This window comes from Castor canadensis, chromosome 3, assembly GCF_047511655.1.
Source record: "Castor canadensis chromosome 3, mCasCan1.hap1v2, whole genome shotgun sequence".
NCBI classification, from domain to species: Eukaryota; Metazoa; Chordata; class Mammalia; order Rodentia; family Castoridae; genus Castor; species Castor canadensis.
The window spans coordinates 115,871,039-115,894,890 of record NC_133388.1 but is presented as its reverse complement, the minus strand read 5'-3'; the positions used below and the strand labels follow the sequence as shown (position 1 = coordinate 115,894,890).

Genomic DNA, 23,852 nt, shown 5'->3' with positions numbered 1-23,852 from the left:
AGCCAGTTCAACATGTTTGCGTTAAACTCAATTTTTTTTAGGGTTAAAATTTTAATAAGAAAGACATTGCTCAACGGAAGTACTTCAAAGTAGGAAAGAGGAAAAGTACATGTCTAGTTGGCTCCTATGCTAGAATATTCATGTTCCAGTGGGAAGGGTGAGGATGTAAGGAAAGGGTGAAGGAGAGGGAATATTGTGGAAATACTATGTATCACGTATGAAAATGGAAAAATGAGACCTGTTGAACCTGTTCAAGGAATGGGGGAGGGGGATAAAGGAGGGGGTGAATTCAATAATGATATGTTGTAAGAACTTCTGTAAATGTCACAATGTGCCCCCAGCACACAATAATAATAATAAATAGAAAAAAAAAATCTTTGAGGCTTCAATAAGTTGGCTAACTTAACATAGAGTTAACTGGTGACCACTTTTACTGTGGCCTTTGGTGTTTCTAAGATTGGAATGTGCTGCTTCCCTTTAGTTAAAAAGTCCACACCCTCAGCTGGGTACCAGTGGCTCATGCCCATAATCCTAGCTACTCAGGAGGCAGAGATCAGGAGGATCACATTTAGAAGCCAGCCAAGGTAAGCAGTTCCCAATACCCTATCTCGATTTACCCAACACAAAGGACTGGCAGGGTGTCTCAGAGCTAGGGCTGCCTAGCAAGTGTGAGGTCCTGAGTTCAAACCCCAGTACCCCCCTTCTCACCACACACACACAAAGAACTCCACACCCTCAGCAGAGGGAGCTGGACAAGCTGCAAAGCAGCAGCCAGGAGAGTTCAGAGCTGTAGGCTTTGCTGCATTTCCTATTGATTAGCTATGTGGCCTTGAACATTTAATTCTCCCTGTGGTGGACCTGTTTTCATGTCTGAGAAAGGCTCACCTCCTCAGATTGTTAGATGAGGTTTCAGTAGGTCATTTATGTGCCCTGCATGCAAACCCAGTCTGTATGTGGCTACTCTGTCCCCAGCGAGACAGTCTGTTGCTACACTAGGTGTGACTGTGTATGTGTCAGTGAGTGTGTACATGTTGTGTATGCATTTCAAAATAACAAGGGCAAAGTTGTTTTATGAAAAGAGAAAGGCATCATGGTGTCACAGTCATGGCTTCTATAATGAACCAGGCCCTTGGTAGGAATGCATGGGGTCACCAACCAGGATGACAACTCTTAAGACAGCAGGAGGGTGCAGCTTGGACTTTAGGATCCAATCTGAGACAGTTTGATATGGCTGTTTCTTTCCAAATACATCTTATTTATTCTACTGTAATTATTATGGGTTTTTCATGGGTGTCTGAGGCACTCCACCTACCATCACGATTTAAAAGAAAGACGCCTAGGAATGAAGTAACATTCTTTTCCTTTAAACATGTTTTATTTTCTTCTTTCAAAAATACTTATAATTGTGATTAGGTGGATATATTTTATGCACTTATTTGTGTGCCCTTACTTCAAGACAGATAGCTTCCCTTCAATAAAATCACGTGTGTCCTATGTCCTCCTAAATGGACATAACTAATGTCCTCTTCCCAGGTCAGCATGAGTATTGGCTTGTTTCTCTGCATGGAGACTTTGGGTCTGGGTGTTTTCTGCAGGCAAGTCACAGCCCACTGTTGCATGGCACTTGTGGTTTCACTGAGAGATGAAGAAGCTGTGTTCAGAAGTCAGGGCAGGTGTGCACTGGAATTTTCTGAGAAGAGGGCATGGCTTCCCTATGGGTCCTCCCGTTCATTAGCTGGGTTTGCTTTGAGCAGCCTTCCCAGCCCTTTGCCACTTTCCTTTGGATGTGGGCCTTCCACATTGTCACAGGGTTTCTGAGGGAATGCCAACCTCTCTGTCTGCAGTTGCACTGCTTCAAGAGAATCTTTTCAGAGATGGAAGTTTTGGGAAAACCTCGTGGATCAACTGCAGAAAGGGACTGAGTGGCATCTTTCTGAAGGGATTAGATCAAGCCATAGTCCTGCTCTGGTGCTATGAAGAATTCACTTCAAATGTACTCACATGGTGCCTCATGTTGTCTCAGTCAATGATGGATCACATACATTATGGTGACTCCATAAGGTAAAAACGGAGCCGAAACAATTCCCCTACCCAGTGATGTCATGGCCATTGAAATGTCACAGTCCATCCAGTTACTCACTCGTGTGGTTGTGTGGTGGTGGTGCTAGTGTGAAGAAACCCACTGCAGTGGTTCATGTAAAAGACAGCAATACAGCTATGTAAAGTACTTGATAATTGATAAAGACTATGAATGACTGCTATTTTATGTATTTGCTATATTATTGCTTTTATAGTTATTTTAGAGTATACTTTCTCCATTTATAAAAGTTTACTGCTAACAGCTGCCATGATAGGCTAACAGGAGCACCACCCATCTTGTGTTCACTGTGTCTCTTGATTTCATCCTGAGGCTCAGTGGAGTGATTGGCCTAGAACAGCTAGGTGTGTGTATTAATCACGTTACGTCAAACATACCATCTTTGCCGCCTCCAGATAGGACAAGTCTCTTTATTCTGAAGTGCAAATAGTATGTGGTTACTTGAAACCTGTTTTGTAATGGTTACAATCTTTTTTTTGGTGGGGGTTTATACTGGGGTTTGAACTCAGGGCCTCACACTTGCTAGGCAGATGCTCTACCCCTTGAGATACTCTGCCAGTCCATAATGGTTACAATCTTAATCATTACTTTAACTTCACTTGAGATGTTGTAATGAGTGGAGTAGTAACTTCACCACCTGGGTAGCATTTTCTTCTCAGGACATTCTGGGCAAAGGGGCAGCTTCACCACCCCTCTGGATGCGCTGTAGGTACCCTCTAGAACACTAGGTTTTAGACTCAGGAATGTGAAGAGCAGAGTTGACTTAAAATATTTGAGTTCTCAATTTTTGTATCTGCTGTATTGTAGTTGGGGCCAGCAAAATTCCCGGTTTCAGGTGAAGCTATTGCTAATTCCTCACACACCTTATTTTACTCACCAACTTGATTTTGTGCCTTCCAGGTACCTTCACTCAAACCAACTGGAAACACTGCAGCCAGAGACCTTTGGGGACCTTCTGAAATTGGAACGACTGTGAGTGTTGACCCTTCCATGTCCTTTGCTTCTGTTTTGCATGTCCTGTTTGTACAACACATCGGATTGCCCCACGGGTCAGGACATTGTGCTTCAAGCTTAAGAAGAAGTCTGTACCTTTGTATTATAAAACAGTTACCATAAGACATTCTATCATTTGGAATCAATGGAGAAAAGATGAATGACCCAATTAAAAATTGGGCAAAAGAGATGAAAAGGCCCATCACAAACAAGGTTAAACTGCTTGGAAAGCTTATGGCAGAATCTCTACATTAGACATACATCTCCTTTATGATCTCGAACCTGCAGGTTCCCGTTCCACTCATACACTGCTGTGGTTCGAATGTGTGCCACAAAATTCCATGTGTGGAAACTTGATTCCCAAATTTATGTGGTGAAGGTAGTTGGAGGTACATTTTTTGCAGGAGTAACTAGGATCAGATGAGGCAGAGGGTGGTCTCCCTGATGGTATTAGAGGCTTTATAAGAAGAGGAAGAGGACTGAGCTGGCACATGCTTGCCCTCACACTAAGATTCCCTCTGGCATGTATGCTGTCATGCAGCAAGAAGTCCCCCACCATATGCAAGCAGAGGCCATGCCAGTCTCCAGAACCATGAGCCAAGTAAAAATTAAGTCTTTGTTTTTCTCTGGCTTCAGACAAAGATATTCACATCAGAAGTGTGCACGTATAGGTATCAGAGACATGTTCTTCAGTTTGTTTTTTTTTGAGTGTTGTGGTACTGAGGTTTGAACTCAAGGTGTTGTGCTCATGAGGCAGGCATTCTACCACTTGAGCCACTCTACCAACACAGGTTCTCAAGTCTTTCCACAAGAAGTTTTGTCTGATAACTCTGCATTGGAAATGAATCCACGTTTTCGATAATAAGAGAAAAGTTATATCATATATTTACAAAATAAAATGCTACGACATACCATGGATGAGTCTCAGAAAATTTCTGAAAAAATCCAAACACTGATATTACATATTTCTACTTGATTCTTAAGAGAAATTCAAACACAGACAACAGAAATATAGGTATTGCTGAGAAGATGAATGGTGGTTAACATGGTGACAAGGAGATGGTGGGGATAGCCAGAGGGAGCTGCAGCCCTGTCAGTGTTTGGCTTCTTCTGTTTTTTCCTGGTGGTCACTACATAGCTGTGTACACTTTGGGGAAAGGTGCTGTGTTCTATGTCTGGGCTTCTGCACATTTTTAGACTTCAGTAAAGCTTAATTAAATAAAAATAACAAACCAAGTGGACCCTTGGACAGTCTCCCTTTGCTTTAGCAGATGAAAACACTTCCATTTCTCTAATACCTTATATTAATAAATTTATTATGTGTTTAGCTGAAGTATAGCTTTTTTTCTGAAAAGAAAGAAAAGTATAGAACTATACAACCAACTGTAATTAGAAATCTACTTTCCTCAAAAAATATCTGAATTACTAGTTTTTAAGTTTCAAAAATATTATGCTTAATTAATACATAAAAGAGTATAATGAAAAGATAAGAGCAAGTCAACTGCTTTCTCATGTAGTAACTCCAATCCCATTTCCCTGTAGACACACAGAGACTACGAAGCACAGAATGACGGTTTTCTTGTTTGTTTTTCTGCTGGGGGTCCTATGATGATGGGTAGGGAACTGGTAGAAAAGTGTGTTTACTTTAAAATACGAAATGTGCTTTAACAAAATCTTCCTAGTTTTCATATGCCATATTATATGAATTGTGCAATTTTCCTTTTCTACCAAACCCTCTGTCTTCTAATTGAAACTGTTTTTTCTGTAGTTAGTGTAAGCTATCATCAACCTGGGATTTCCCTTCACATTTTCCTTGGGTCAAGCCCATGGTTTCCAGTGTGAGTTTTTCCTTTTCCTTGGCTTAGTTCTTTATTCTGCTGGAGGGCTTACTTATGTAACTTGGTATTCAAGAGAGACAGCTGTGATAATCTTAGTGCCTGGATATGTATGCATTATCCCTCTTACTGAAATAATAGTTCATTTGCTCAAACTGTTCAACTGTCCAAAAATAGTTGCCTCATGCCAAGATCAATCTTATCTGGTATGAGTATTTTTTCAAAACTTCTCAATCAGGTCCTAGTGTAAATGTCCCCTTCTCAGAGTGTCCTTCTCTTACAACTTAAATTAATGTCACCCTCTAAATACTCCTATGGTATTGTTTCTGTTACTGCTGTCAGGCATTACCTGGTGTCTATTGACTGTCTCTTCTGGTTGGGATGGAGGTTCCACAGGAGCTAGGATCTCAGTCTCTGTTCACACCATATCCCCAGCCAGGCTTAAAATATACATGGAGTGGATCAACAAACATGTACTCTGTATTCAAAGGGATATAAGGAGAGGGCAAGAATATCTTTTAAAAATAACCCATTTACTACCCACCAGTGGTAAAGGACATGCAAACAAGCCAGGATGGCACACATCCATAGTGATTAGCAAATAAGTCTGTAAAGTCTCAAAAACAACAACAACAAACCCCTGTTGCTTCTGATCTTTGGATTCTGTACCATTATAGTGTATTAAGATTTTGTTTATTTTATAGAAAATGAATTTTGTCTTGACAGGGAGTTTTTAAATTTTCTCTTTATTTTTATTTTGAAATTTTATAAATTCATGTTGAACTTTTCAATTATTGGGTGGAGTACTTCCTAGTTTCTTTCAATCTGATCACTCAGTTGGGCATGGTGGGTCATGCCTGTAATCCAAGCAGCATAGCATTATGTCTAAACTGGTTCATTTGATTTGATCAAAGTCCAAACTCCTATCACTTTTTTTTCTTCCCAGTGGAGATGTACCATATAGGCATGAAGGCCTGCATCTTCCTCTTGTCTATGAAACGGAAGGGTTGATATGAAAATCTTGATGCATTGCCCAAGTTAAAATACTCACCAGTAGTTGTGCATTATCTTGAAGTGTGATAAGCTACTTATTATTATATTGCCCCAAAACAATGTCTGCATGTTTGATGGACCCACATAGGTTGAAATGCTAATGTCCGCATGGAGTGTGGTACATCGGCAGAAACTTGAAGTAGTTCTGTTAATCATGTCTAACATTACAGAATTTTGATTTTTGGATAATAATTCATGATAAGTATTGAAGGACAGTGCAACTATGTCATTTTTCTCCGATGCCATTAGCAAATTTCAAATTGGTGAGAGCAGCGACATTCCTGGTAAAGCAACTCCTGGTGTCTGTCTTTTGTGTGTGAACCAGCACCATCAAGCAGCACTTCAGATTTTGCATACTGCTTTTGGAATCTTTAGTGATTCAGTTTTTTAAACATATGAAAGGTACATCAGAAAAAATTGAAGCTTTGCTATTATTTGCCCAGAAAGAATACCCGTGGTTCTTGAATACACACTCCAAAGCACAGATGGCTCTATGCTTTCTCAAGTCTCATGCATGGCCATGGAGCAATCAGCCTGGAAAATGTTTGCTTTCCTAAATAAATATGCACCTTGCTAAAGCCAAGACCTTTTCAGAAATGAATCAAGTGAATATTCAGTTTTCTCTACTTCTTGGAACATCTGGATTTTTCAAGGAATCTGTCTTGAAACATGAATCTAATAAACCTCAGTAGAAGATTCATTTTCTCCTTTCAGAATACTCATTGTGACTTAGCTTTTTTTTTTGATGACATGCATTTCTTCTTCAGGAAAGGGAGAGATCTTTCTGTGCATACTGCTAAAATGTTTTTGACCACATATCTTTGACAGAAGACATTGGTAACAAATAATGATATAATCATTTCAATTCAGCAAGTGCTTCATAGTCAAGTGCCAATGGTTCATATCTAAAATCCTAGCTACTCAGGAGACAGAGATCAGGAGGATCACAGTGTGAGGACAGCCAGGGCAAACAATCTCAAGACCCTATCTTTTAAAATACCTGACACAAAAAAAGTACTGGCAGAGTGGCTCAAGTGGTAGAGCACCTGCCTAGTAAGTGTGGGGCCCTGAGTTCAAACCCAAGTACTGCAAAAAACCCGAGCAAACAAACTAACAAACTTGCTTTGTAGGTTATTGTTGGTAGTAAAGCAATCAGAGTGATTCTACATGTAGACATTAACATATACCTTGCAGATTTGCAAAACGTAACAATGTATGGCATAAACTAAATATTGAAATAATATTAATTTGGCTATCTGATTTACTATTTATACAAAATTTTTTGGAAAATACAATACTGATTTTTCAATATTTTCATACTTACAATCATCTGTGATGATGGGAGTGGTTTGCTTTTCTTGTGATTTGTTTGTTAATGAATTCGGGTCTACTTGGCTAAGAAAGGTAACATCTTTCAATATATAATTATTGATTCAGTTTTCAGCCTTTAAAATATATTTACAGCAAGTTTTCTTTACTGATAGTTTCTTACAAAGACCAATTAGGATTTTGCACTACTTGTTAAAATTATGAAATAAACTTTCAGACTAGCAACAATGAAACAGGTGTAAATGGTCCAAGGAATATGGCCTTCCCAAGGTCCAGCTATAGTGTATATAAACCCTTCGTCCACCCAAAACTCTGTTCAACATTCTTTGGGATAAGGAAATGGTATAGGAACTAGGGCTTGTGGCAGGGTCTGAGAATTATTATGTGACACCCATTTGCACATTGTTAGAGGTAAAATATTCAATGATGCTTGTTAAAGCACAGTAAGACTTTATTCAAGGGACCCATGGTAATGGGTATAAGGAACATCTTAGTGGCCTTGTTGTGGACAAGAGAGACTGGGCTCTACTCCAAATGCGGTATGGGCAGGTAGGAATATATAGTTAAGGAGCAGGGTGACAGGGGTCAGTGGATGTTTACTAAGAGGAAACATCACGGTTAAGGGAGACTCTGACCTAACAGAATTCTTGCTGAATGCAGACTAGGGTGATGAGACATTATTTAGGGGATGGTAAGATGAGGCATTTGATCAGATATCAAGAGAGGAGAGTTCTGGTTAAACTGACTTAGCAGGGTTATTCCTCAAATTGGACGATGCAGAGCTGAACATGGAAATCCTTAACACTGATAAGAAAAAAAAAAAGGCCTGATGAGCTTATTTAACTTGGAGATAGGGACATTAGTCAGGAGCTAGGACTCAGGAAGGGGCTGGAGAAAACTAACTGTTAAAAATTTTGAGATAAAGTGTGATTACTTATGCTCATTTCCTTGAGTCTCAAGATAGGTGGTATCCATCGTTGCCCAATTTGGCAGAGATCATTTTTTTCCTCTTTCTTCTTTTTGTCAAAACATGCTCCTAGTAACCAGCTGGTCCCTAGCTGGTGACATCTGTGGTCATAAATTCTCTAGACCTGGGAGGAGGTGGTATGGCTAAGGTAGCAAGGAGGAAGCTCAGCCAGTGTAAGACTGTCTTGGTGCAAGAAGGGAGGGATGGGGGTGACAAGCAAACCTCCCAAAGGAGCTGCCAGCACTGAGCAGCGGTTGGGAGAAGCACAAAGGGTGAGAGTAGGGGTGGGGCACAAAGGCTGAAAGCCAACCTTCCAAAGCAGGGCAGGTGGTGGATCCTGGAGCTGATCTTAAGGAGCAGAGAGAAGTATTCAAAATTGAATTGCCCTACCTTGCTGGGGGAGGAGCTGACCAAACAGAATTGCAGCTAAAGGGCAACACAGCTGCCACCTGGTGAAAACAACAACATCTCTGACCATCCTGCATGAACTGACAGACTTACCTCAACTCCCAATTGCAACTTGCTCTGTGGACAGAAGGAACTAAATACTATTCACAAGCCAGTAACTTGGTGAGACCACATCAGAGCTCCCACTCATATGCCAATACCAGGATTGGACACCTAAGGAATAACTCCAGAACTTTTACCAAAAGACTGAACTTTTTCTTGTTCTTATACCTGGTGTTTTTTTTTCTTCTGTATTATTAACTTCACCATCACTATTTTCTTATCCATATTCTTATCCCCTTCACTTTCCCTCCTTTTCCTGTACAATCCATTGTTCTCCCTCCCAACTACTCTTTCTGCTCCTTCTCATCTACTCTCTCCCACATCTTCACTTCCCCTTTCTTTCCTTCTCCAACCTGTTAACACACTAGCCCTTCCTCCTACACACTCACCATTTCCTGACTAGCCTGCTGTACCAACTGTACACAACCCCAGCCCCATGTAATACCTGACACAAGCAAGCCCCAGCAAATATAAAAAAATAAAAACAATCCCATGCATTCTATCTGATCACAATGCATTAAAACTAGAACTCAACAAAAACAATAGTAGAGAACATGCAAACAATTAGAAGCTGAACAACACATTGCTCAATGATCAGTTTGTCATTGATGAAATAAAAGAGGAAATTAAAAGTTTCCTGGAAATTAATGAAAATGAAAACATGACCTACCAGAACATATGGGACACAGCAAAGGCAGTCCTAGGAGGAAAGTTTATAGCCATGAGTGCATATATTAAAAAGACAGATTGAACTCAAATAAATGATCTAATGCTACATGTCAAACTCCTAGAAAAACAAGAACAAGCAAAATCCAAAGTAAGCAGAAGGAGAGAAGTAATAAAAATAAAGGGTAAAATTAATGAAATAGAGACTAAAAAAAAATACAAAGAATCAAGAAGACAAAAAGCTGGTTCTTCAAAAAAAATAAACAAGATGGACAAGCCCCTGGCAAATCTGTCTAAAATGAGGAAGGAAAAGACCCAAATTAGTAAAATAAGAAATGAAAAAGGGGAGGTAACAACAAACACCAAGGAAATCCAGGCAATTATCAGAGACTACTTTGAGAGCCTATATTCCAATAAATTGGAAAATCTTGATGAAATGGACAAATTTCTATATAATTATGACCATCCAAAACTGAACCAACAGGATAATGACCACCTAAACAGATCTATAGTGCATAATGAAATTGAAGCAGCAATAAAGAGTCTCTCAAAAAAGAAAAGTCTAGGACCTGATGGATTCTCTACTGAATTCTACCAGACCTAAAAGAAAAACTAATACTAACTCTCCTTAAACTTTTCCACGCAATAGAAAGGGAAGGAACACTGCCAAACTCATTTTATGAAGCCAGTATTACACTCATCTCAAAACTGGACAAGGACACATCAAAAAAGAACTACAGGCTAATCACCTTAATGAACATTGATGCAAAAATCCTCAATAAAATAATGGCAAACCAAATCCAACAACACATCAGAAATATCATTCATGATGAACAAGCCAGCTTCATCCCAGGGATGCTGGGATGATTCAGCATATGCAAATTAATAAATGTAATACAGTACATTAATAGAAGCAAAGATAAAAACCACTTGATCATCTCAATAGATGCAGAAAAAGCCTTTGATAAGATTCAACACCATTTTATGATAAAAGCTCTAAGAAAACTAGCAATAGAAGGAATGTGCCTCAACATAATAAAGGCTGCATATGACAAACCTATAGCCAACATCATACTTAATGTGGAAAAACTCAAACCATTTCCCCTAATGTCAGGAATGAGACAAGGGTACTCACTATCCCCACTCCTATTCAATATAGTCCTGGAATTCCTAGCCAGAGCAATAAGGAAAGAAGAAGAAATAAAAGGAATACAAATAGGTAAAGAAATAGTCAAAGTATCTCTATTTGTAGACAACATGATCCTATACCTCAAATCCCCAAAACTCTACCCAAAAACTCCTAAACACCATAAACAGCTTCAGAAATACAGCAGGATACAATATCAACTTTCAAAAATCAGTAGACTTTCTATATATCAACAATGAACAAATCGAGAAAGAATATAGGGAAACAATTCCACTACAATAGCCTCAGAAAAATCAAATACTCAGGAATAAACTTAACAAAGGATGTGAATGAGCTCTACAAGGAGAACTACAAACCACTGAAGAATGAGCTTGAAGAAGACTGCAGAAGGTGGGAAGATCTCCCATGCTCGTGGATTGGCAGAATCAAAATAGTGTAAATGGCTGTACTACCAAAAGCAATCTACATGTTCAATGCAATTCCCATCAAAATCCCAATGACATTCGTCACAAAGATTGAAAAAGCAACCCTAAAGTTCATTTGGAAGCACAAAAGACTGTGAATAGTCAAGGCAATACTAAGCAAAAAGAGCAATGCTGGAGGTATCACAATATCCATCTTCAAAGTATACTACAGAGTGGTAACAATAAAAACAGCATGGTACTGGTATAAAAACAGATATGAAGACCAGTGGAACAGAATAGAGGACCTAGGTATGAATCCACACAGTTATGCCCACTTTATTTTTAACAAAGTCACCAAAAATATGTGATGGAGAAAAGACAGCCTCTTCAACAAATGTTGCTGGGAAAAATGATTATCTGCCTGCAGAAAACTGAAACTAGATCCATCCCTATCACCCTGTACTAGTATCAACTCAAAATGGATTAAGGACCTTAATATCAGACCCAAAACCTTGCAATTAGTACAGGAAAGAGCAGGGAATATACTGGAAGCAATAGGTATAGACAAAGACTTCCTCAGTAGAACCCAAGTGGCTCAGCAACTAAGAGAAAGGATGGATGAATGGAACTACATGAAATTAAAAAGCTTCTGTACAACAGAAAAATTATCTCTAAATTGAGGTGATTACCCAAAGTGTGGGAGAAAAATCTTTGCTAACTATACATCCGACAAAGGACTGATAACCTGAATATACAGAGAACTCAAAACACTAAACCCCAAAATCAATGAACCAATAAAGAAGTGTGCAACTGAACTAAACAGTACTTTTTCAAAGTAAGAAATCCAAATGGCCAGAAAACACATGAAAAATTGCTCACCATTCCTGGCCATAAAGGAAATGTAAATCAAAACCACACTAAGATTCCACCTCACTCCTGTTAGAACAGCTGTCATTAAGAACACCACCAACAACAAATGTTAGCGAGGATGGGGGGAAAAAGGAGCCCTCTTACACTGTTGGTGGGAATGTAAACTAGTACAACCACTCTGGAAAAAAATTTGGAGGCTACTTAAAAAGCTAGACATTGATCTACTATTTGATCCAGCAACACCACTCTTGGGGATATACCCAAAAGACTGTGACACAGGTTACTCCAGAGGCACTTGCACACCCATGTTTATTGCGGCACTATTCACAATAGCCAAGCTATGGAAACAGGCAAGATGCCCCACCACTGACGAATGGATTAAGAAAATGTGGTACCTATACACAATAGAATTCTATGCAGCCATGAAGAAGAATGAAATGTTATCATTCGCTGGTAAATGGATGGAATTGGAGAACATCATTCTGAGTGAGGTTAGCCTGGCCCAAAAGACCAAAAATCGTATGTTCTCCCTCATATGCGGACATTAGATCAAGGGCAAACACAACAAGGTGATTGGACTTTGAGTACATGATAAAAGCGAGAGCACACAAGGGAGGGGTGAGGATAGGTAAGACACCTAAAAACTTAGCTAGCATTTGTTGCCTTTAACGCAGAGAAACTAAAGCAGATACCTTAAAAGCAACTGAGGCCAATAGGAAAAGGGGACCAGGAACTAGAGAAAAGGTTAGATCAAAAAGAATTAACCTAGAAGGTAACACACACGCATGTTCTCCCTCATATGTGGATTGTAGACCTAAAAAAAAAATGCAGTAATATTGGACATAGGTCACACACTAAGGGGGGTACTGTGCAAGGGAGGGATAGGGAAAGGGAAGGAAACCTAAAACTTGAGTGTGGTTGATGTGCTTACTGTGGAGGAGCGAATATAGTAATCTTAAACTGGCAGAGTCCACTGTGGGAAGGTGACTGGGAAGTAGTGAAGCGGTCTGGCAGAGATGAACCAATGTGGGTTGTAATACACATGTGCATGGAGGCAATGCTAGGAATCTCTCTGTATAGCTATTTTTATCTCAAACTAGCAAAAATGCTATGTCTTTCTTAATATCGCTATGTTTTCTCTTCAACAAAATCGGAGAACAAGAGGGTGGAACAGGTTCTGCCCAGAAGTGGAGGGGGAGGGGAGGTGGCCCAAACGATGCATACAGATGTAAGTAAATGTAAAAACAAAAAAATGAAAAATAAAGAAAAACAAGGGAGGTATGTGCTGTGTCTTGGGCTTCCTCCTTTGCCCCTCCATCACCTTGTATGGGCACAGGAGCCTAGGAAACCTCTCTGCAGCTTTACCCTGGTTCCCTGGACATGGGCATGGTTTGAGAGCAAACAAGTGCCTATCTGAGCTAACAAGCATTGTGGCCCAAATGAGGATCTTGTTAGGCAAAACTGTTGCCAGGGAGCTGACGGATAGGCCAGGTTGCCATCGGCAGATCTGCTTCATCATGGATTGTTTGCAGATGTCTGCTGTCATTTTTTTAATTATATTATTTGTTCTTTATTTACAAATTTAATTGACAAATATACATTGTTTATGTCCAATCTGTTCAATGTGATGATTTGATATGCATGTACTTTATATGAATATATTGCTTTTTTTACCTTGATTTATTGTTTGCTTAAATATTCATTTTATGAATTTCTCTTTGGCATCTGTAATTGCTCACTAAAAAAAAATTTTTTTAAATCCAAAGGCTATATAGATGGTAAAATACCAGTGTAATGGTGCATACATATGTGTAAATCTTTGAACAAACGATTACATACATGACACTGTAGTGCCTAATTGTTCTTTCTCACTGAAATGTTCTTTTTTAAAGCAGTGATTTCACAATCAGGGGAAAAAAGAAGGGTGAGGGGTTATTCCTCAAACTCATTGTTACTGTGTGGTGATTAAAATTTGTCTTCTATTTTTCAGATTTTTACATAACATCAAATGATCTAAAATTCTGCCTGGGAGCTTTTCTTATCTGGTTTCACTGAAAAGACTGTAAGTAAAAGCAAGTGCATCAAAGGAAAACCATATAACTTTCCCCAAAATAAATAAATCCCAAACAGCAATGTCTTCACTTCCTCTTGCCATGAAAGAACATGGAACTCCAGCATGTTATGGAAAATGATTTTGTAACTGCAGTGGGACAGAGGACCCAGATTGTCCACTGAGCTTTCATGTATTCTCTTAGAAGTGACATTCAAAAAGAATATTGAAGACAGAAACTTTCCTCACCCACCTATTTCCTTTCTAGTCAAATCTAAAGACTCCCCAGACTTCTTTCTTCCTTTAACTTTTTATTTAAAAGGAGATGTGAGATGTTCCAAAGACAGTCTGTCTGTTCAGGCTTCAGTTTTCTCTTCATTGTAGCTCCTCAACTCCTACATTAACTGGAAGGATACAAAATCCCAATCCAGAGGTGGTTTCACCATTAACAGCTTCCCTGCTTCTGTGTGTCTTTTTGCCTTTTCTACTTTCTACTTGCCTTTGTGGCCCACTCTTTTTCACTGTCTTGTCACCTTCATCTGTGAACATATTCTTGAGGTGGTGACATTATTTCATGTTATTTTGTTCCCTCAGTACAAATATAGGTTTCAGTGATCAGGTGAAGGATAGATTCCAGCTGGTGAACGAACAGTGAAAAACTCGGAGTATATCTGTCATATGCCTTGGAAACCACCTTTTTTTTTTTTTTTTTTTTTTTTTTGCCATAGCTCTTTTGATGTGTATAAGGGACTGTTAAGATTGAGAAAAAAAATCAGAACTCTGAGGAACATAAATTCACATTTAATTGGGGGCCTCCAAACAATGCCCACCACCTTTGCATTCAAAGGATCATGAACACTCCAGGGGTGATCCATCCATTCCTCCTCATCCATTTCTTCATGTTTGTATGCCCTGCATTCTTGGCAATTCTCACAGCAGACATCCCTGTGCTTCCACGTGCTCTTCTGCTCTGGTGCTGTCCTTTGATTGTATTCAAACCCTCACTTGGGTGATGATTCTCTTTTTTTCTTCCTTTGTCAGATTTCTTACTTTTGTGTCAGAGCTGGTTACATCACAGCCATTTGAAATAATGTGCACATCCATTCTTGCTTCAATCATTTGTGAGAAATGCAAAATGCCAAGGCACTTGGCATCATGGCATGCACTATTCTGGTGGTGGGAGAAATACTGTGTTTTGCTTTTCATTTGCCACCTTTCACTTTTGATAGATTTGTTACATCACTTATGGTTAGAGTCACTGCTTTTGTGTATTTGCAAGTATAATTCCATGCAGTGTTTCTTGTCTACTTACATTTCTACCTGGGTATCCTTCTTGGCTCCTAAGACTCTCAGAAAGTCTTGAAGTGCTGAAACCCTCAACCTGTCCTAATCTCTTTCCATTATTCTTTGTTGTTTAATCTTCATAGCAATTTTCTTTTCCAATCTCTTACATTTATTGCAAAGGCATTCACTCCATTTCTGGAAACTGTATGCAAAATAAATGCTAATAAGAAGGCAAGGGAGACCCTGCTTATTGTGGTGTGTCAGCATTTTATACACATGCATTGCATTTATTTTCTACGCTTTAATTTTATTCTTTATTTTCTGTGCTTTAAGGAAATTTTATTCGTGTGCTCCTTTGATGAAATAGCTTCTTTTTATGGATGAGAAGCAGACATAGAGATGATTTGAATAAGTGGCTCCAGGGTCCATGAACATTCCAGTGTTTTAGGACAAGGTGGGCACTAGGTGTCTAGTTCTTCCAAATCCTCAAATGTGTGTACTGTTCAGGTTATGCTATAGATGAGAAAAACAGGATACAGGAAAGTGACAGAGGGTTATCAAATGAGGTACATCCCCCTTTTGAGTAAATTTCTTCTTCAATAGGGGAGTCTGTGAGCAACCGGGGAGTGTCAGTTCACTAGTAGCACATGGTGGGGGGCAGAGAAACCAACATGAATCACACTTGACACATCACCACTTGAGCCTGGGTGTGACACCTTTGTATTCTACCATTTCTAACTCACAACAACCATGAATTGTCTCAAGCATACTGTGAAAATGAATAAAATACACATTAATATGTGTTTTTAAATCTCTTATTGAAAGGAATTATACACATACAACTTATATGTGACTGTATTTTCTAATAGAAAGGATTAATTTACTGGGCACCATTGGCTTTTTTTGCCTTTGAAATTGTCCAATATGCTCAAGTGAATAATTATTTTATTTGCGATTCTTCTTTCTTTTTGTGGGACTGGGGTTTGAACTCAGGACTTCATGCTTGCAAAGCAGGCACTCAAACACTGAACCACACCTCCAGTCCATTTCTCTCTAGTTATTTTGGAGATGGGGTCTCATGAACTACTTGCCCACGCTGGCCTCAGACAGCTATTCTCTCAATCTCATCCTCTCAAGTAGCTAGGATTACAGGTGTGAGCCACCACTCCAGCAATGTTGTGATTCTTGATTGAGTATATCAGAAGGTGGCTGATTGTCTTTTATTATTTTTGGTGTGATAGGAAGAACAGGAAAATGGTAATGATTTTTGACAGTGTCTTAATATCTGCTATAGTGCAATGTAGATGATTAAGAATGATTTTTCTTATTGATTTACTCTGCAGCTTCTTATTTTTCAAATTTCATGGCTCTACTTGGTAGACAACATTAAAATGGTTTTTAAAATATAAATTTAGAAATGTCCTATTTATGAAGGTTACTTAAGCAGATTATTGTATGAAAGTATAATTCTAATTATTTCATAATTTTATAAATACAAAAGAAAATTTTCAACTGCCAAATTTTTTGGTAGTACTGGTGGTTGTTAGGCAAGCACTCTTCTACTTGAACTCTTCCAGCCTTTTTTTGCATTGGTTATTTTTGAGAGGTTTTGCTTAACGCTCTGCCAGCCTGGACCTCAATCCTCCTTTTTTTTTTCCCCGCATAGGTTCAGGCAACTGGGTTCAGCTATTGGTTGAGATGAGGTCTCATGAACTTTTTGTGTGGACTGACCACACACTGTGATCCTCTGGATCTCTGCTTCCTAAGTAGCTGGGATTACAGGCTTAACCATCATGCCCAGCTGGAAAAATATGGATGACTGTCCTAACTGAAGTTGACAGTAATAAGAGAAAAGAAATTAAATGTTCTTACTAAAACACACATGCATGAGGATAGATAAGGAAAAGTGTGACCACTAATTAGTGGAGAACCAATAAGTAAGCAATGATGACCTCTGGGAAATAGAGCATTCTGGATTGTCAAGGCTCCTGCATCTGTGATGTTCCCATTGGAATTTTATTGACATCTTTGCTTTTTTGTCCAACTCAGAGCATGTCACGGCATTACTGAAGTCAGAATTTACTCCATAATATTTAACAACACTAGACTTCTTTCAATGAAGTTAACAGAAATTTAATCCAAAATGTAAGTGTACACTTTGGATAGAAGAATGTTGAAGTGATGCTGTTCAGCAGAGTAGCTGATTCGTTAAATCACTGACAAGAAACAAGCAAGGATTCCTGATCAACAGTGCATTGCCAAGTGAGCACTGGTCCACTCTTGTCTGAAGCATCCCTGTGGACAGTGCTGGATGAATTCTCTGTTAGCTGCGGTGTTTTCTCTGTTTGAACTGAAGTATTACTGGAAATGTTGAGCAAATTATATCTATACTGTTAACTAGCTTTTAAAGTATGTGAGATTTCACCTCTTGATTTATCAAGTTAAAGCACTAAATATAGCTGTTGTTTTCAGTGTAATATAATATAATTTAACTAAATGTCACAATCTTATGAACTGATATTCTACCATAAATGTTGCAAAACTGTCATAATAAATCTCTCTTGAATTTGCTGAAATGTATACAGTTTTTTAGCATGATTTATTTACTTTTACATTTGCCTGTTCCAGTACCTTGATAATGATGCAAATTCGCAAATTCCATACAGCTACATGATTTTTAATTTTATTTTGAGATTAGTCCATGACGTCCCTTACACTGGTCATAGCTGCTCTTCCTTAGCCTTTTGTCAGTGGAGTTCCTGTGCAGTGTGACCTGATTATTCACATGCAGATTTGTGAATTCTGTTTAGCTAATTCCCCCTTTTTAACCCTTGGCAGGAATGAAAAGAAATTTATCATTTCAATGTCTTTTTGCTATACCTCTTTTGAAAAGAATGAAGACATAACCCTGTAAATCTCTTTGGCTATCTGTCAATTTAATTTCATGAGAAAAATGTTAGAAAGGATGAGGGAAAGCTTGTAAAAGTCAAAGGCAGTTAATGACTTGTGTGCTTAGGTGAACAAGTACAGGAAGGAATGCAAAGAGCCACAACCTTTCTGGAAGGGTCTGTGAGTGAACAAGCTTTGAGGTTTCAGTGGGGCTATTCAGCAGCATAAGAAAGGGATCCTTCTATCCCTCAGAGAACACCCACCCACCCATACTGATGCTTTACAAGAAGAAGAGAGTCATTGGATGGTCACATGCACCATACTGGGCACAATGATGAGCCTCTTTTGAGCAGTAAAGCCACCATTACTTCTTTTCAGTCATCCCTGTGAAAAGTTAAAATACCATTACCAAACATAGTTTGTGCTTTTTCACATGCAACCAAACTCTAATAATTCCATACTTGCACTTTTAATTCTTAGTTTTCTGTAAAACAAAGGAATGTTGATTTTTATCCCATAATTATTGATTCGTAATCAGGGTAGTAGTGGAAACTACTTTCAAGTGGCTTTCCAAAGGTATTATTAATATGGAAATGTGTCTACTTTGTGTGAGATTTGCAATTATATAAGCAGTTCTGTTTTTACTGTTACATGTATGGGGACGTAATATGTGTACATCTTTATAAGCATAGTATGATAATTCAATACATGTAGACAAAGGGCGTAATCAAAGCAGCTTAATAAATGCTCCCAACTCCTCAAACATTTCTATGTGCAGGGAACTTTTATTAAGTAAGCAACTCTGAAAAACTGTTGATTGGTAAATATGAATGATAGGTAAATTAACTATTTCTGCACAAAAGATTCTTTGTAGAAGTTAGTGGTCAGTTTTAACCCTTGTAATTCTTGCCTGCTTGCATAGGTGTCTGGATTCCAATGCTCTGGTTTGTGACTGTGACTTAAAGTGGCTGGGGGAGCTTCTACAGGGTTATGCCCTTAATGGCCAGACACAGGCCACAGCAACCTGTGAACATCTGCCAAGTCTCCATGGCTGCTCGGTAGCTTCAGTAACACAGGAGGAATTTAATTGTGGTATGTGATTTTCTCTTAGTATAGATGAAAGAAATGTCTTCTGTCTGTCTGCACATCACCAGAAAGATTTTTGGAAAGATTTGCTTAAAAAGGTGTCTCATTTGCTTTTTGTCATCTGTACTTTTGCTTAAGGAAGTTTTGCCAAGAGAAACTATAAGATTTAGAAAACTGAGGGTCATTTAATACAATCTTTATAATTTCAGAGAAGAAATATTGAGAAAAATAGTAATTTTTCTCAAAAAAGGTGATGAGAAGCAGTGTCCAGACTTTATAATTATATAATTATATGAAATAATTGATAATACTCATGCTAATAAAGTTCTTCAGCTATTCTAGCATTTGTTGGTTATTTTCTTTCATATAATGAAAACATGAAGTAATACAAAATGGATTTAATATGTTTATATTCTAATAACCCTAATAAAGCCAGCAAGTTATATTTAAAGAACTAATTATAGCTACTTAGGATATTATTTGATTTTCATTTAAAGCTTTTAATATAAATATGGACTATATTTCTATATACTGGAATCTATCCTTATATATAGCTTAAAATGACAATGAATGACTGTATACATACGTATGTGTGTATATGAGGTAGAGTCAGAGAGGTGAGAAAGGGTGTGTGTGTGTGTGTGTGTGTGTGTGTATGTTGAGAGAGAGAAAGAGAGAGAAGAAGAGAGAGATAGGGAGAGAGAGAGAAGCAGAGAGAGAAAGGGGGGCGAGGAAGAGAGATTCAGCTTCTTGGAAATTTACTCAAATAATTGCTTAGATCAGAAATTTGCCTTCAATGTGATTTCACTAGCAAGCCATTTAAAAAATTCATCTAAGCATATTATTTGAACGATCATATTAATATAATTCAGTTCTATCAGTTGAGATGAAAAATGACTCAGTCTTTATTGCCACATAATTCTCAGATTTGTCCACAGCGTCTTTATTTATTACCACTTCTAGTTCACTTCACAGTCAAGTTTGGCCTGGATTGTGTTGCATCTTCACTGACATCTTGGCTTTCAGTGTTCTTTCTTCAATCTATTATATTTGGGGAAATATCAATTATATTTGGGGAAATATTTAAAACAACATGGATCTTATTATATCATTCTTCAGCCCATAGCTGTTTTATGACTTCTGACTTTACATTAAAACATACCACCCTTCTTATGGTGACACTCTTGTCTGGTTAGTCCCAGGGTACTTTGCCATTCACTTCACTTTTCCCTTAGCGGTGTAGCTGTGAGGTGTTCATTCCATTTTAGGAAATTGTTAAGCTTTGTAAGGACTCTAGAACTTTCTACATGCTGTTTTCTCTTTCTACAATATTCTTTTTGTATCTCTTCTTTTAATAGTCCTTACCTTTCATATTAATTATGTGGAAAAGCTTTGCTTAATTCCCCTTCTCATTACCCCCCATACACACACACACACACACACACACACACACACACACACACACACTGAGTCAAGTCCCTTTTTACAATCTATCAAAACATCATTTATATTCCATCTTTGCATTTATCACAGTTAGTTATTATGTATCAAATTGCTTCAATGAAACTAAACACACAGGTGCAGAGGCTGTCTCTTTTAATCACTGCTACATCACTAGTCTTAGCACCATGCCTGACCTATGGCTGATACTGAATTATTCAAATAAATATACAAGTGAATAAAACCATTTTTTCTCAAAAGAGTAAAGTCAAGATGTTAATCACATGGACTTTTAATGAAGTAGGTAAAATTACTAAAGGGATAAATAATAGAATAATATGTATGATTATTTATTAGTCATAGAAAATCCCTAATAATCCACTTATAAAAGGAAGAGTTTGCCATTTAGAGTAAGAATTAGGAAAAATGTACTATAAAAACATGGAATTCCCTTTTGTACTTTGTTCTCTACAATTTAAATCCAATAATGTAATCTAATTCTTTTCAAAAACTAACCACTCCACTTTTATTAAAATAATTTAAATGTTACCCTGCTTTGCAAATTAGTTCTTATTATTCAAGAATGAGAACACTCACTTATACAGCTTTCTTCTACTGTAACAAATACATGAAATAAATCAACTTAAAAAGAAGAATTTTATTTTGGCCCACAGTTTTGGAGGTTTCAGTACATTGTTCCTGTAGAGGCACGGCACATCACGATGTATAGTGGGAGGCCATTCACTTCATGAAGTGTAAATGAAATAGAAGGATCAGAAAGGGTTGGGGTCATAATATCCCCTGAAAAGGCTGTTCCCAATGACCTGACTCCTTCCACTGGGCCCACCCCCTCCACTGCCCTCAAGAACTCTATGAGCTAAGGACTAAGCCTTTAACACATGGGCTTTGGGGAACATTTAAGATCCAAGCCACAGGGATTGGTGAGTAATTTTGATCAACCATGTTAGAAATCTAGATATATGAATTCTCATACATTACATAAAGTGGTTACTCAGATGCCTAATTGTCTAGGAATAGAGCCTGCAAAGTTAAAGCTCACTTTCAGTACTTAGTTTGAAAAAATTGGTCCGCAAAAATCAAATTTCTTCCATAAATACAGTTGTATTGAATTACTACAAATGAAAGTCCAGAAAAATTTCTTTAATTTACTTCATTGAGACTATCTTATGTAGTGAATCTTTCAAATATTAAGGTTTAAGTCAAATATATGTCTATTTTCTAAATTAGTACATATATTGCTGGGTAAATGAAGTTTAATGTATAAAATTTTATTATAGAGAGAAATTAAAATTGCTTATATCTCTTTCTCAACAACATCTCAGGATACTATAACTTAACAACCTTTAAAAAGGACTAATAATTCTTATATTACAGAGAGTCCCCGAATTACTTTTGAGCCCCAAGATGTGGAGATAACATCAGGAAATACTGTCTACTTCACTTGCGGGGCTGAAGGAAACCCAAAACCTAAGATTAGCTGGATCCATAACAAGTTAGTGCCGAGCACGTACATGTGACATAACTCTGTTTTTGATCTCAGAGGGCTTTTGGTCTTACTTCAACACATTTTTCTAGAGAAGAAATTACTAAAATTGTAAGAACGTCTTGGAGATAAAAATGTCTTTTAACTATCTTTTGACTTGCTTAAGCTATTGAATATTAAGAGATACTTCTTGACAGCAGTGATTCTGAAAGTGGCTAAGATAATTTTATATTATTTGTAGAAGGAAATATTGCACTTAATGGTAAACTAGTTTGTTTTAAATTTGAGTATAATTTTATATAACCTCAACTAAAATATATTAGATACAAAGCATTTCATATTTGACATTGCAACTTTCCTACAATAATAAAGTATAGGATTATGTAAGCAAATTGGTAATGAAAGCTATATAAGATTATAATTGTCATCTATTTCTCATTGTACTGTTTGACAAAACATAGAATTTATGAGTCTAAAAATGTGTATATATATATAATTAAATAGTAACACATTTTTTAAAGTGAAAAATGGTTCAATAAAAGTACTTGGACTTAATTATCATTAATTACCTTATTGATAACTAGCAAAGTTTTTCCTGTATTTCTTTCCTCCTTGTGTAGAAGTTCACTGATTTTCTTCTGTCATGTGTACAATCAAGTCTGAATTTTCATGCTTTTCTCCATGGAGTACTTTAAAAGGTATTATAAATAGATTGTATAGTTTGGCATATAATGTGCATTTATAATTTTGATCTGAAACTCAGCCTATGCTGATAAAATGTGCTCTTAATCTTTGTAAAAGAAAACCTAATAAATGCAGGTTTAAAATATCTTGAATAGATGGCAATTATAAATACTATTAAATCTGGAATATAGCCCGGGTAGAAGACTTTAGAGGTGTTACTCTGTGCTGAAGTATCCTTCACATAGGAGAGATTGCATCAGTGTGTAAATTTGTGCTGCCCAAGAAAGCAGGACATTTAAATCTACTCCTTTTCTATCACATGTTAACTCACAGTCTGGGATGAGGATATAATGGGAAGGGGAAAACTAGAATTTAAAGTAAAATAATGTAAGTTATTCAGATAATAAAAGTAAATCAACAAATCAGAAAACATGGAGCATTTTGTGAAGTCCTATATTCTCAGTCTTGTTAAGAGTTTTAGCTATGAATGGGATTAAATAATAAATATATATTCCACATCCTTTCAGCCATTCACTTAATCTGGAAGGTGAAAATCAACTTAACATGTTTGATGATGGGACACTCATGATCCAGAACAGCAGAGAGTCAGACCAGGGTGTCTATCAGTGCATGGCCAAAAACTCTGCTGGGGAAGCCAAGACACAGAATGCCATGCTCAGATACATCAGTCTGCCAGGTAAAGCTGTTCTTTTCTGGCTGAACTTCACGTAAGTGCATCCGTATCTACCAGTGACTTGCTCTACAACATGGCTTTGCATTGCTTCTTTAAAGGAGGCGATGCTTCAAAGTGAAATGTTTGCCACTCTGGGATTTTTCTCAGTTGGCTACAGAGAAACTTGAAATTTTTTCTTCTTGAAGTTTATTCTGTTTCTTTGTGCGGTGGTGCTGGACTCTCGAACATACTAGGTAAGTACGGTACCACTGAGTTGTACTCCTAGCTCTGGAAGTTTGTTTTAATTTCCTGCCTTAGTTCTCTTGTTAGTACACCATGGACATAGTTCCAAGACTTTGCTATTCTTCCT

General features: G+C 37.6%; 1 protein-coding gene across 1 annotated transcript in view; it reads left to right on the top strand.

Annotated features, from left to right (window-relative positions):
- The first annotated feature begins 1,822 nt into the window (after positions 1-1,822).
- The window catches only part of Pxdnl (peroxidasin like), a 141,473-nt gene continuing 119,443 nt past the window's right edge, over positions 1,823-23,852 (top strand). Inside the window, 6 exon segments of the mRNA XM_020187732.2 lie at positions 1,823-2,061; positions 2,999-3,070; positions 13,863-13,934; positions 19,018-19,187; positions 22,017-22,134; positions 23,337-23,506. Of these exon segments, the coding sequence (XP_020043321.2) occupies positions 1,823-2,061; positions 2,999-3,070; positions 13,863-13,934; positions 19,018-19,187; positions 22,017-22,134; positions 23,337-23,506 (841 nt within the window).